The sequence below is a fragment of the Colletotrichum paranaense genome (assembly GCF_030867605.1).
Source record: "Colletotrichum paranaense strain IMI 384185 chromosome Unknown Scaffold_4.1, whole genome shotgun sequence".
NCBI lineage: Eukaryota > Fungi > Ascomycota > Sordariomycetes > Glomerellales > Glomerellaceae > Colletotrichum > Colletotrichum paranaense.
The window spans coordinates 3,603,729-3,618,215 of NW_026848962.1; the positions used below are offsets into that span (position 1 = coordinate 3,603,729).

The following is a 14,487-nucleotide window of genomic DNA, read 5'->3' on the forward strand; positions in this document are numbered from 1 at the left end:
ACCTTCAACCGGTCGGTCACACCTCACCTTTTCAGCCCTCAGGTACTACCTCCCTTTACTCAATTACCCATGACTTTTTGCCTGAACCGACCATCTTGAACGTCCTCTTCTGCCCCCAAACTCCAGCCCTGTCCAGCTATCAACCTTATCAATCCCATCGCCGATCGACGAGACGTGAGCTGCGCTAAGGTATTCTCTGAGTGCTTGACTCTCTTTTCTTTGGCTGCATCTTATTTTGCTTTCCAGATTCTTACACTTTTGGTTCCCTATCCACTTGTCTTGGCTTTCTTGCCTTTCACAGCTCTCGAGGTTCTTATTGCAGCTCACACGAAGCTCTAGATGTGAAGAAAGGGTTTAGCCACAAAGATTATTTTCCTCATATCATCAAACCACCTGCCTACCTACGCGGTTCTCATACATTGCACACGCAAGCCTAGTCGAAAGGTTACCTCACCTTACCTCTCATAAATCGCTTTCCAGAAGAGACGTAACCTGCTACGTACTGGCTAGGCGCATTTCTTGCTACAGCGACATCTGCAGCAGAGCACACTATCTGCCTGATCCGGCTGGGCCATCGCACCAAAGCATCACAAGCACACGAGGCAGGCAAGGTACTTTTACCTATATTTTTATTTTTTTATTTTTTTTTACCACCTACCCAAGCACCAAGCACAAGCACTACGGTCATCCACACATCCACGTCCCGTCCAAGCACAACACTCACTCACACACACACGCACACGCACTCACTCACTCGCTCACTCACTCACTCAGCCACCTACCTACCGTACCTGCACCTGCACCTGCTGGCGCCAATAGAGAGTGCAGCAGTTGAGACTACCGCCGCGACTTCTTGCCTTTTCCCTTCGGCACACAAGGACTGCAGCGTCCGCCTCACCTTTCTCACTCTTCTTCCTGCTTGGGCTCTCTCAATTTATTTCGCTCGCTGAATCTGACTGGTGGCAGAAAAAAAACAAGCAGCTCTCACTTTGCCTGAGGGAAGGAGGGGGAAAAAAAAGAAAAAGATGCCCACCACCACTCATACCACGACCACCCGGTCGCCTTTTGACACCAACAACCTGGGCATCAACACCAACAATTCGGCCCCTGTTCTCCCACCTTACCTTCGCACTAGTAGCCAATCTCCGTTGCATTCTTTTCCTTTCTCGCCGAGCAACACCTTGCCTTCGGCCATCGGATCAGGCATTAAGAAAGAAAAACCATCCACCAAAATGGCCTTGGATAAGCCAGAGATCATGGACTTTGTCACTCGGTATCAGAACTTGCAGGGTTATCAGAACGCCAGCGACCAGTTGATGAAGGTACGTTTGCGTTTTCCACTTCCCTCATGGTTTGCCATTGCCTGCCCACCCCTTCTCCCGGTTTGAATCTTCTGCGTCCTTTCCACGGCTGGTTTGCGTCTGCAGAGAGACCAAAGCTTCCTGTCCCTTGCTCGATAGGGTCCCGCAGCAAAGCCACCCCCAGATTGAGCTTGAGCTCGAGCTTTTCGAGGCATGTCGTCAACTTTTGCTACCGCGTCTAGCTTCAGCGCCTGTTTGGCGTTGGCGCTGCAGCTATCATTGTTGACGCGCTTCGGCTGCTGATCCCCTACTTCCCTCATCGCCACCTTTCCAAGCCCACTCCCAATCCACCTGCACGAGACGCGACGAACTGCTATTCCCGTCCATCCCAACATGGGATCGCCCCTCTGAACAAGGTTATGAACCTTGACCAAAGTTACATTCCGCTAACCTCGTTTGATACCACAGGACCTTTTGATATACTGCAAAGAAATTCAGGGCCAATATGCCGATGAAAATCAGATACTCAAGCAGGAGCTGCGCAATGCAAAGCTCGACCTCGAGCATGCTACCACTTCCAGAAGAGAGATGCAGCAGGTGCTGCAAGAGCTTGATTATGATAACAGCTACATGAAGGTAGACAGCGGCGCCGCCTGCTGCCCAGCAGCTTCTTCCCCACCCTTGAGCTCCAGAGTGACTAAACCTCGCAGAATCGCAATCCCTACGTCTTGATTCTAATTGATGGAGATGGACTTCTTGTATGTAGCCCCGACTACTACCTCGGGTTTTCGATGTAATGCTAATTTCGGCGCCTTCTCAATAGTTCCAAGAATCGTTTATCAGACAAGGTATCGAGGGCGGCAAGCAAGCCGCCTACGCCCTCCGAACTGCCGTTGCCGAGTATGTTGGCAGCCAGTCTGGTGAGGTTGAAATCGTCGCCAAAGTCTGCGCCAATCTATCCGGTCTTGGACGTGCTATGCGCAGAGATGGCTGCCTCGATAGCGAGTCCGAGCTCAGGGAGTTTTCTCTGGGTTTCACACAGGCCAAAGCTTCGTTTGATTTCATCGACGTTGGTCACGGTAAGGAACGTGCCGACTCGAAGATCAAAGGTGCGTTGTACACGAGACTAGATGGTGATGTTGTAGTAGTGACACATGGGCTAACATTGCCATAGAGGCCACCCGCTGGCACTTGCGAAACTACAACTGCAGACAGATTTTGCTAGGCATTTCCCACGATGCTGGTTATGCCCCTTTCCTCGATGAAATCCTTCAAGATACAGATACTCGCTCAAGAGTCAGTCTAATTGAGGGCGTCGCTACGGTCAGAGAGCTAAAAAACACCAACGTTCATATCCTCGACCCGCTACCCAGCCTTTTCCGAAACCAAAAGCTCATTGATAGAAGCGGCGACCGCGCTGCTGAACGTGCCGAGGCATACGCCAGATTTTCGGCGCAGGCACCAGCGTCGGGACCTTTCTTTTCGGCTCCATCTAGAGCGTCAACATCTTCGCCTGTGATGGTGGCTTCGCCAACCTCACCCCCTGCTACATTGGCGACGACAGCCTCTTCTTCCTGGGCCGGGGTCACCGCTAAGGCTAGCCCGCCGCCTGTCATCACCACCCCGTTGGCTAAAATATCCGTCAATGTTCCAGCTCGAAAGGCTCCGGAGCCAAAAGTGGCAACACCGGCATGGAACCCTGGCGAACGTGGCTTGGATCCCCCCATCCCCATCAACGCAACAGCCATGGACAACATTAAGAAACGAACAGGCAAGGACAAGCTGTGCAACAACCATTACCTGCGCGGTCCTTGTGCCAAGGGCGATGAGTGCTGCTTCGAACACAAATACAAGCCCAACCCGGATGAAATTAACGCCATTGCCCATTTGACTCGTCTCAACCCCTGCACCAGCGGTCAGGAGTGTGACGTGGAAAACTGCATTTACGGACATCATGTAAGTCTTTGCCTTTCACTCTTGCAGAACAGGTGTACTAACAAGTCTCGCAGTGTCCTAGCGTGACTGGAACCACCTGCACCCACCCGTATTGCAAGTTCAGAGTTGAGGATCATCCACCTGGCACAAAGTTCAAGAATGCCAAGATTTACGAAAACTGAACGGCTTCGAGAAGCCGATTTTGGAAGGAAGGAGAGACAAAAGGACAAAGGGACAGGATTTGCTGTGGCACATGGAATTGGCTGTGGCACAGAAAGTCGTAACTCATCTGCTGCTGGTCTCTCAACGTACTGGGTTTGCTTTTTGAGAATTAATTCTTGTATGGTTAGCTTTCTCACTGGCAAAATGAGCTTGCCAAATGAGCTTCGTATAGCTATACATGGATAGCTGTTTTCCAGATATTTTCTTCATGCAGTGAGGCTCACGTAGCGCTTGAGGGAGGACCAATCGTACCTGAATTTCTGGCCCTGCAAAACCATTGCATCACGCTCTAGCTATATGGGTCAGCAATTTGCTCAGATTGTCACCATCGGATGAGGAGACGTGTTGGCGTTATAGTTGCGACTGCTCACTCCCGACCTCCGCGCTAGCATCTTGACCCCCGGTGGCTTATATTTTTTGAAGATCATGAGTTCGAATTCCCTCGTAGGCACTTTTTCTTTTGTTTTAACGAAAAGCCATTGCTCTTGCCACATCCATGAAGCTGCGGGTTATTTGCAGAGGGAAAAACGAGTGTTCGTGTATACCTTCGTCTGTAAGCTACCCATGAGCTGAGGTGAAGTAATGCCCTGTGCCTGTCTGCCGAGCCCCAGCGAGATAGTGGACCCCGCCACTCCAACCCAAACCCCACCACGAGCCGTGGTCTTGCAACCAACCCCACACCTGCCGGCCAAAATCCCAGAGTGGATTAGTAGAGAGAGAGAGCCTCCTCTTCAATCCACAACTGTATCCTCACCTCACATCTGCCAGGCCTCCAAACCCACCACCAACGACGACGACGAAAGCTCCCGAAGCGACTGATACCTCGAGAGCCACGAGCTCAATCGGGTACAAAACAAGAAGTGGCGATCACAGATAGTCCGCCAGACAATACCACACCAACAACCCCCCACACAAACCACAACCACCATGTCGCACCCACGCATAGAGGAGGTCGAAGACAGCGACCTCGAGGCATCAGACCCCTCCGAGGGCGACATTGACGACTTTGCCGACAACGACATCATGCGCCGCGTCGAGCCCAAATCTTCAGCACCACGCGCACCGCAAATCAACCCTTCCACCATCCCCCCCGCCGCCGCCAGCAGCGGCTCAGGCCCCCGCGGCGGCTCCTCCGAGTTCCAGACGACCATCGACCAGAAGCAATACGCAGACTTCCAGTGCCTCTACCCAATCTACTTTGACGCCCGCCGCACACGCGCCGAAGGCCGCCGCGTCCCCAAATCCCTTGCCGTAGAGAACCCCATCGCCCGCGAAATCGTAAACGCCTGCGCCGCCCTCCGCCTGCCAACGCTCTTCGAGCCCGCCAAATTCCACCCAAAGGACTGGGCGAACCCGGGCCGCGTCAAGATCCGCACGCGCTTCAACGGCCAACTCGGCCCGGACGGCGGCAAAGCCAGCGCGGCGAGCCGCCCCGCGGGGTGTCAGGAGATCAAGAACAAGCACCACCTGTACATCCTCGTCGCCGAGCACCTCAAGCGCAACCCGACGACGGAGGACAGTGCCGCCCTAAAGGCGCGCGTGCAGGGTGCTCCCGCGCACGATCCCAGCAAGCCGTGGCCTAGGCCTGCCGTCCCGCGCGGGTGGAAGATGGGCGAGCTGTTGCCGTATATCAGTCCCGCCATGACGGGCGGCGGCGTCAGCGAGAACTTGTTCAAGGATATGATGAAGGAGATGCAGGGGGGCGGGGACCCGATGGCGGCGTTGATGCAGCAGGCTCAGGGCGGTGCTTTGGGTGGTGGTGGTAGCGGTGCTGAGGAGAAGGCTGGTAAGAAGAAGAAGGGCAAGGGCAAGGCTTGATGTGGACTGTCAGAGAAAAGAGAAAGAGAGTCGTCAAAAGGGAAACCAGGGGTGGACCACATCCAAGGAGTTCTAAGCATCATCATGAAAAAACATACCACGGCCAACGGTCAATGGTCAACAAGTTAAAACGACATCACGGAGATACAAAGGGGAAGGTCGTAGAAAAAGGCTGAGGGAGCCCAATCTAAGCATGCTAGACTTGAAGAATAAGGTTGGGATTCAGGGGGTATTTAACATCCTACTAGTCCTTCTGCCACATCGCATCGCTTCCATGATAATCATACTGCCGCCAGTCGGCCCTGTATCCCCTCCCACTCGCGCGATCCCACAATCTGCACATCCCTCCCGCCGCCGGGCACCATCTTGCCGTCCGCGTCCGGCAAACGAATCTGCAATCTCGCCGCCACGCTCTTCATCATCTGCCTCTTCTCCGCCGCCGCCCCATCCTTGCGCCCTAGCACGACCTCGGACTTCTTGAGCACCGAGTTCCGCCAGCTGTTCCACGCCGCGAGGTCCTCCCTCTGCTTGGCCGCGTGGTACTGCGGCGTGCTGCGCGCTGGCTTCCACGCGAGCTTGTCCTCCGGCAGGGAAGCAAGGTCGTATACGCGGGCCGACGTTGTGAACTTGACCAGCTCGCTGAGAACATCCTTGCCCTCCGCCACGACGAGGGCGCGGCGCTGTTCCACGACGGAAGGTGACTTGGTGAGCGGCTCCGCCAGCCAGTCGTAGTTGTGCTGCTCCGTCGTCCTGGCGCGCCTGTTGTCCTCGCGAAGGTATCGCACGGCAGCCTGCAGGCTCGCAATCTCGCTTTTGAGAGCATCCATCTCGCGCGCCGTAGCAACCGCCCGCTCCTGGCCGGCCTTGGCGCCCGCTGCACCGGCGCCGTCCGCGAAAGCCTTGCTGTCGCCGGCAATCTTTTTCCACTTGTCGCGGTCCGTCTCCAGTGTCTTGAGCTCGCGGTCTTGCTTATCAATGTCTTCCTTGAGACTAGCAGCCTTTTGCTTCGCAGCCTCGATCTGCGCCTCGAGATCCTCAATGCGAGAAGCCTTGGCATTAGCATCCTTCATCCTCGACTCGAGGGTCTCAATCTTGAGGTTGGCCGTGCTCAAATTCTCGTCGCGCTGCGCAATCGCCACGCGGGCTTCGTTGTGCTCCTCCTTAAGGCGGCGCATCTCCTCCTCCGCATCGACGGGGATTGTCTTGATGGCCTTGAGCTCCTGGGAACGAAGCTTCCACGGTGCGGGGCTGACTTCAAACTCTTGCGTCTGGGACAAATCTGCGCTAAGTGCGGCCAGGTCTGAGATCTGGCTGGTAAGAGTACGAAGCCTAGACAGGTACGTTGAGAAGAGGTCGGACTCGCTCGACATGGTGACCTTGGTGGTGGCCTTGGAGATTGTATCCTGGACTTCGCGGTACGTAAAGGGCTCGTTACGGCCTTCCTCGTGTAGGAGCGTATGCAAGTCGGAGCCAATCTCACGAGCCAACGCTGCCAGCTGTTGAGTGGCATCCTGGCACTGCTCAAAGGACTCCTTGGTCTCTTGCGGCAACGCCAGCGAGCGAGACTTGAGATCTTGCAGGGCCCGCACAGCCTTTCCAGCAATAACCTTGGCACTCCGGGTCTGAGCAACGACAAACTCGGATTTCTTGCTAAAGTGCTGCGCCATCTCATCGTCTTCAGACTCGGAGGGCACAACTCTCTGGACCATTCCACGCAAAGCAGCAAAGGTGGCTCCGGCAGACTCAAGATGGCTCTGCATGACGACAGTCTGCATGTACGTGTCCTCGGCAAAGTCGGGCAGCTCGTTGGTGAGGTGAACTTCAGCGAGATGGGACATGAGCGCAATCGTGCGCTGGAGTTCGTCCGCACACTTCTGCTCCTTGAGGTCATCTCGTCGCAAGCCGTCGATCCATCCGTTCAGCGCCCGCTCCACTGGCTCCAGCTCAAACAAGGCATTCTGGAACCGCTGGAATTGTTCAATCGAGCAGTGGCTGATGGCGTTAGTGAAGCGCTCGCACATAGAAGCGACCCATGTAAGTTTGTCGATAGCATCGCAGCCAGCAAAGACGTCGTCCTCGTGGCCAGGATGAGGTTGGCCGTTGACACGCTCCTTGATGAACGACTGCAGGAGCTCGGCCTTGAAGGCCAATCTCCTAAACCTCAGCAGAGCAAGCACAGAGTCTTGGTCCTCCTTGTAGTTATCAGGCAAGAACATCTTGACAATCTCCAAGTGTTGCTCGGCCTCCTGAGCCTCTAGTCGTCGTAGCTCGAGGTCGATCGTCTTGACTTGGGCCTTGGAGGCGGAGATCTGGAGCTTCATGTTCAGGTCCATCATAGCGCGAGACTTGCTGTTAAGCTGCTCGGATTCCGTCTCGGTCACAGCATGTGACGCCCGCATGTCCTCGAGGTCGCTCTGCAAGCTTGTGACCAGTCCTCTGAAGCGGGACAGAGTGTATTCCATGTCCTCCAGGGCCTCCTCTTGCTCGCCCGCCCGTCGCGCCTGCTCCGTGATGACGCTGTCCTTGAAGTCGAGGTCCTCTTGCATCTCCTTTTCGTTCTGGACGTGGTTGATCTCCAGCTCGTCGTTGATCTCCTTTAGGTTTTCGAGATCTTCGATGACGGCCTTGAGTTCTTCGATTTGCTCAGACATGCTCATGTTACGCTCAGTGAGGTCCTCGATCATATCTTCAGCGCCCAAAGCATTATCGAGTTGTTGCCGAAGATCCTCAACTGCAGCCTCGGATTGGGCCAACTTTTCCTTCGCCGCATCAAACTGCTCCTTAACGGTGCCAAATTCTTGGAGATCATCCTCCAAAGTCTTGATTTGGTCCTTGAGCTCCTCCTCTTGTTGCTGAGTCAAGTCGCGCAATCGCAGGAGAGCTTCGCGGAGCCGCTCGTTCGTCCTCTCCATCTGCAGCCATCCGGTGCTGGCTCGGTCTTCCGCTGACATACCCTGGCCGAATTCCGCATTCTCTTCGCGGAGAATTTCCACTTCGAGCTCAAGCTCTTCCGACTTCTGCTTCAGAGCCTCAAGTTCAACCTTAAGAACCTCGGCCGTCTCTTCAGCCATCTCACGGTCCAATGTGGCCAGCTCCAAGGCGGTCTCATGCTCCATCTGCATTGATTCGATGGATTCGAACCTCTCCTCTGCCTCCTTTAATTGTTTTCGCAACTCGTTGTTCTCGCTTTGCTGAGGCTGATATTTCGCCTGCAACTTTTCTATGATCGACTGGAATCTGTCCCGCTCGCCTTGGACCTGGTCCAATTGCTTCAACTTCTCTCTGTCCTCCAATCTCTTTCTCTCAAGCACTTTCAGCTTGGCCTTGAGGTCCTCTATCTCTCTATTCGCAGCGGCGGCATTTGGTGTAGAACGGGCAGTTGTCGCTGGTTTTGTTGAGCTTGTAGGCGTTGTAGACGCGGAGCCTGATGTGAGCTTCTCCAAAGCCTTTGTCCTTGCTCTCACGGGGCTTGTCTCGCCATCTTTGTTGGGAGACGTGGCACCTGCGTCTTCGCCGCTGTCGGCGTTCTTCCCAGCTCCCATGTCCGCGGAGGGCCTTCTCGCAGAACCCGCAGTCCGTCCAGAGATGGAAAGTCGACCACTATTAGGTCTTCCTGGGGTGGGCCGTGTGGGAGCTGAAGATGTCGAGGGTTGTCTCGTGGTTCTATTGGCGGGTATTGGTGGAGGTCCCATGGAGCTGCGAGAGGTTCCCACGCTTGGCCGCGTTTTGGCAGCTGTAGCTGGTGTACGTGTATTGGACGGTGTGGTAGTTCGCGATGGCGCGGTACTCGATGTTGCTGATCCGAGCTGTTTTGTGGGTGACTTGGTCGGTGACTACATATCCATGGTGAGTCGTTGCTCTTGGTTTACACAGGTATCTGTACACTCACCCTCAATGTACTCCCCGGCCGGGACACCTTAGGTCCCGGACTAGGACTCGGCGCATTCAGACTCATCCTCTTGGTCAAACCCGTGTCGCTGGTCGTCCTCCCAGCGCCAGGATTGAAGCTGCTCGGCCGGCTAGGCCTGCGAGCTGCTGGCTTCGCCGCCGGAGCAGGCGCCTGGGCGATGATGGCCAATGTCGTCGGGCGCACAAACATGCCATGCCCAAGGGCACAGTCAAAGTACCGCTCGCCCTGAACGCTGCCATCGTTCTTCCCGCTATCATCCTCAAGCTCAATGCCCACCCAATCACCGCTAGCGAAGTGCGTTCCACCGGCGAAGCGAACGATGCCAGTCCGGCCGTCTGATAGACGTACCGTCTGGCCAACTGCGAGCTCCGACATTGTTCCGCGATTGTGAGTCTACTGGGAGATAACCATGTTCGTTACTGCTGTCGGTATCGTGGGGCGTAGGCCAGTCGTTGAGGCCCCGTCGTGATGAGTGGTGTGTACTTGGAAGATTACGTTGTGTTTGGATGTCACCCAGGGGGCCATTGGGAGCGCGTCCCAATCGGATAAACGCGTTGGAGCTTGGAGCTTGCTACTACTACTGCGGCACCTGCGACTAAACTGACAAGGGGTTTAGTACGGAGTAGGGGTGATGTCAATACAAAGTCAGTGCCTGATTGGCTAGTTTCTGCCTCGCATCTCAGGGTCTTCCGCTATGAGCTTAAGCGAGACTTCCTAATGGATAACTTCATACACCAGTACTGTGTACAAGTGACCGACATCCATCATAAGGCCTTACTAAGAAGACACGGGTAGTAGACGACAACAATGCTGCCTCAAACACAAAGCAAACGGGCTTCAAAGAAATACACAGCGACATTGTCTCATTCCCTTCAGCGAAACGCCCATGAAATGCATCACTCTATGAAGTAGTCAGGGCGTAGCAGATCGGCTCTCGACACAACGCAGGGAGATATCGTTTGACCTATTTGGGCGTTCAGATACACTCACTTGAAGCACGCGCTGTCCAATAATCGACTCAATACGTTTGCTCAGTATTTTGGTTTCCTATCTACGCCTACGCTATGTCAAGAAAAATCAATAGTGTGTCTCAATCCGAAAAGAAGGAAATCCGTCACCGCATCCCGCTGAAAATCATCACATTATTAAGTCTGCTTTAGTAGCCATCTCAACCTCGCCCGAATCCCTCCTGATAGCTACCTCCTCGAATCCACTCCACCAACTCAAAAGAGATGCGTCGCTCAGTCTTCTCGTCCAATGGCTTATTATGCGCAACTCTCACCACTATCACACCGTGGCCTCGGAACTCAACTGCACCTGCGTGAGTGATTTCCTCCTCAGTCACTGACTTGACGTAGATGACAAGGTCCGGTCCAACGATTCCCCTCCACAAAGTCGATACCCATTGCCAATGGTCGATTGGGGCATAGCAATCATAGATGGGCAATGTGCAAGCGTACTTGTCTGATAGAGTCAAACTGAATCCCGCGGGGAGCAGCGCAACTGGTGTTTTGCTGGGTACCGATATCGAACTATGTCGAGACCCGACACCCTCCCCCTCCGATGCCCGCCTCGTGAGCGGAGGCGGATCCGATGCGAAAGTCGGCTTAGTGGAGACGTGTTTGATGATCTCTCGCGACTTCACATGCCACTTCAGGATGCTCTCCATATAGTTAGAGAACAGCTCCGAGGCGTGTAAGTTGGGCTGCGAATGGCTGCTCTTACTGCTGCTGCCGCCAGCAGAGGCCGTGTCGTTCATCCTTGCGTCATCTTCGGCCGACAGGCCAGACAACGGCGTACTCGGTCCCTCGCTCCACGTCTTCAGATCAATTTCGCTCAAGCCGAGGAGAGACCGATGCACTGCCGTTCCCACCTGCTCTAGCTGTCGAGGATCAGCCCCTTCAACGGCAACGACTGCGCCGCGAATCTCGATTTCAGGACTGGCCGGTCCCGGCGGAGCTAAGGTCGGGCTGATCTTTTGCAGGACTTTCAGCTTGCTCCAGAAAGGAATCGTCATGATCATGGCCTCGAGGCTTTGAGCATATCTATCTCTCGGGTTTCCGATGCCCATGCCAGTCATTGGGTGTGCACTCGGGCGGTCGTTTATATCGTTGTCTCTGTTGAGTGGCGGAGACGACTGGGTCTGGAGGGGCGGCAGTCGAAGACTTTCATCGTAGCCCGGGCCGCGGCTTGGCCCCGCGTTCGCCGGATGGGGCGGTCGTGGAGGAGGGGGCGCCATGTTACTATACCCGGGCCTCGCGAGTGATGATGGACCGGGCAAGGGCCCGTAGCCGGCGACAGGCGGCGTAGGAGGCATACTCACCGATGACCTAGGCTGCCTCGATAGAGGATGGCCTGTGTATGGTCCGGATGAAGGAACTGCCTGGTAATATCCCGTAGAGGGGTTGATTCGGCGTCGTTTGAGCTCGGGGGATGGCGACATTGGTTCGTATCCTTCTTCCACGTCCCGCAAGTTGTTGTGTTGGTGTTGGTAGGGCTGTTTCTCTCCAGGTAAAGCATGCCGAAGGTGATCGCTGTCCCCGCTGCGAGCCTCGCTCGGGTGATGCGGCTGCATTTTTGGTTTTGCGACTGTCGGTGTGCCTGCTGGTGTTGACGGCGTTCTCGGCGTTGCGATGAATCTGCCACCACAGTTGGGGCACCGTCCTGGATTAGTCGAGGCTGACGATCCTGTTTGACTCCTAGATCTACCCCGACGAGGCCGATAGCGGTAATCTGGGTAGTCTACCGCGTGCCGTCTCTTCTCCTCTTCTCCAAGTTGCCTCCAAATTTCCTTCTCTCGCGGGTCCTGTGATTTCCACCGCTGTCCTATGATTTTGGATATATCTGGGTTGGAAAGGCCTGGGAATTCGCTGGAGACGGTGGCCTGGTGGTGTTGTCTATACAGTATGAAGGCTGTCAAAGAACAACGTCAGTCAACCGGCATTACACAAGTGTCCAGCAGTCTGTTTGGATCGTCCAACAAAGAAGAGTCCCCCGAGGCCGGTCTCGGACCAGGCCTGTGACGAATATGTGTCGACCGACGATGTGGGATGAAGAGCGGGAAATGTGCGACTCACGGTTGCGAGGCCTTGGGATCTTGAGTCCGGGCGTGCAGAGACAGATGGTATCCTTGCCGCTCTGGCTACTCATCGGTCTGGTCTCCAAGCTGAGGTTTCTCACTTTAGAGGTGTTCGCTTCCTCGATATCGATGGACGCAACGCGCTTTCTGCTCGCGCGACTGCCAGCAGAGCCCACAGAGTTTGGTCCCTCGTCCGTCTCCTGGCTCGCTCTTCGTTCCATGGCCGAATGGGCAGAGATGCCACCAGAGGAAGAGGTTGACCGCCGTGGCCGAGGCGTAGAGACCACATCTGTCATCTTTTGGGTTGTAAGGGTTTGCAGGAGGTGTGCAAACAGATGCGAGTTGGGACTGGGGACAAGTGGGCGAGGCGTTCGAAGCTATGAGACGTTTGGACTTACACCATGCTTCGGAAAGGGGGGCGTTTGAAGAAGCAGAAGAGACAGGGGGTGTATGTACGTTGTCAATGGTGAGAGACACGACGGATTGCTAGGGTTGAGTTAGGGTTCGAAGAGTGTTGGCGAATCCGTGTAGTTGTGGACTTGGGCGAGCAGGAAAGGCAGCAATGATTTGACAGACGTGCGAGAGACAGGCGAAGCAGTATATCGGTAAGTTGGAACGAGACGAGACGGGGCCGAGATCACTTTTGTTCGATGGCCGATTGTTCGTTCCGACCTTTTTCCCCTTCTCCTTTGTGATAACGAGACGACGACTTCTCATTCAGCAGAAACTGAGCAGACAATGACTGTCTAACTCAATGACTTTATGTTCAAAGATGGAGGTGGCCATTATGGGGAAGAAAGAACATCAGGGTAGGCAGGGCGGTTGGTACGATGTCGTCGAGACGACAGCGACGAACAGCGACCAGCGTCAACGACGACGGTTGACCGACGGCTCTGAGCAGGGAAGGAGATGGATCTGAGTGGTGAGCAAAGGGAGAGGCGGGAAGGACGGACGAACTGAAGTCAGGAAACGGAAAAGAAGTAAGAAGGGTAAGCTCGCAAGAGAGATAGAGAGAGAGAGATGTTGATCCTTTGGGGGGTGGGAAATGTGTCTCGGGAATGTACCGGAGACCCAAGGTTGTTGCAGATGAGGGAAATGGGATTCTTTGTGAAGAAGCGTTTGCCCTGTGGTGACCGGTGCCCGCGTCGTCTATGTCTGTCTCTCTCTTCTTTAGGACTCGCCCAGGCGTTCCGTTCGCATAGAGCGTTGGAGACGGAGAGACAGATTATGGGCCAAGAAATGGGCAAATGCCTTTCTTGCCCTCAGACCTTGAGAACAAGAAATAGGCAAGTTTCGGGTCCCCAAGTCCGAAGATGGAGCCGTAGAAGGCGGGAAAGGATGCGGCGGTAGCAAGAGCGACCTAGACGAGGACGCAAAAAGATGAATAATGACTCAAAGGTATGAACAACAACGAGACACGGAGACGCGACTTTGAAGAATATCCCTCCACATTCAACTTCAAGTCTTGTTTGGTGAGGATAGGTAGAGGTTTACCCTGGTTGGATGAAAGACGAGGAAGGCTATGTGCTGCTCAAAGCAGTCTGGATTTCTCATCCCCCCCATGTTATTTTAGGCATTTCTTTCCTTTCATGTCATCAGCAATGCAGTCAAGCCCAGACCATCTACAATGCCCATCCCGCATGTGTTGCTGCTGCTACTAATGCAGCAGCCGCTGTCTCTGCCGCCGCGACTGGGCTCTTCCTCCTTGCCCCCCCCCCCCCTGCTTTGCCAACCAGTCCCTCTCTTCAAAAGAAGCCGCAGACCGACTGCAGACCCATGGGCTGGGGGTGGACGTCAGAAACAATGACCCTTGGATGGGTGTGGCCAGGATCAGAATGAGGACTGTGTACCGGGGGCAGAAGATTAAAGGCGGCAGTAAAGGAATGAATGCACAGAGAGGACGAGAGCGCTGTGTTCCCCGGTTGGAATGTTCAATCATAAGCCCGCCCCGGTAAAGGAACAAAGACAATGTAAAGAAGTCTGCCCCCCTCCCTCTCCTCACTCAACCCCCGGCCGAAATTAGGCTAGGTTGGTTGGACACATCTCCCACGTGATGAAAAGAAGGGAAAGGGCGGATAAGCTGGGCCCATGAGGAAATTCCTCTGCTTCATTCTTCTGTCTGTTGGATACTAGAAAATTTTAAATTTGATCGGCAGGACACAATGCGTTTGGCGTTGGTGATGTCTCTGATGACAGACGCAAAAGTACGGACGGATGGGAGG

General features: G+C 54.7%; 5 protein-coding genes across 5 annotated transcripts; 3 read left to right on the plus strand and 2 right to left on the minus strand.

The window, feature by feature from the left end:
• Positions 1–1,232: 1,232 nt before the first annotated feature.
• CPAR01_06179 (uncharacterized protein) lies at positions 1,233–3,418 on the plus strand (the record flags this gene model as incomplete). The annotated part of the gene is made up of 6 exons (XM_060490453.1): positions 1,233–1,322; positions 1,770–1,937; positions 2,012–2,059; positions 2,125–2,410; positions 2,476–3,257; positions 3,311–3,418. 6 exons carry the CDS (start codon positions 1,233–1,235, stop codon positions 3,416–3,418), a joined length of 1,482 nt encoding a protein of 493 aa, XP_060351919.1.
• Positions 3,419–4,385: 967 nt separating this feature from the next.
• CPAR01_06180 (signal recognition particle subunit SRP19) lies at positions 4,386–5,276 on the plus strand (the record flags this gene model as incomplete). The annotated part of the gene is made up of 1 exon (XM_060490454.1): positions 4,386–5,276. The coding sequence occupies one exon, from the start codon at positions 4,386–4,388 to the stop codon at positions 5,274–5,276; it is 891 nt and encodes a 296-aa protein (XP_060351920.1).
• A 281-nt stretch (positions 5,277–5,557) lies between these two features.
• CPAR01_06181 (CAP-Gly domain-containing protein) lies at positions 5,558–9,561 on the minus strand (the record flags this gene model as incomplete). Its single annotated transcript, XM_060490455.1, has 2 exons — positions 5,558–9,109; positions 9,166–9,561. 2 exons carry the CDS (start codon positions 9,559–9,561, stop codon positions 5,558–5,560), a joined length of 3,948 nt encoding a protein of 1,315 aa, XP_060351921.1.
• Positions 9,562–10,354: 793 nt separating this feature from the next.
• On the minus strand, positions 10,355–12,561 carry CPAR01_06182 (HMG box protein; the record flags this gene model as incomplete). Its single annotated transcript, XM_060490456.1, has 2 exons — positions 10,355–12,070; positions 12,199–12,561. 2 exons carry the CDS (start codon positions 12,559–12,561, stop codon positions 10,355–10,357), a joined length of 2,079 nt encoding a protein of 692 aa, XP_060351922.1.
• A 1,331-nt stretch (positions 12,562–13,892) lies between these two features.
• On the plus strand, positions 13,893–14,072 carry CPAR01_06183 (uncharacterized protein; the record flags this gene model as incomplete). The annotated part of the gene is made up of 1 exon (XM_060490457.1): positions 13,893–14,072. One exon carries the CDS (start codon positions 13,893–13,895, stop codon positions 14,070–14,072), a length of 180 nt encoding a protein of 59 aa, XP_060351923.1.
• Between the last annotated feature and the right edge of the window lie 415 nt (positions 14,073–14,487).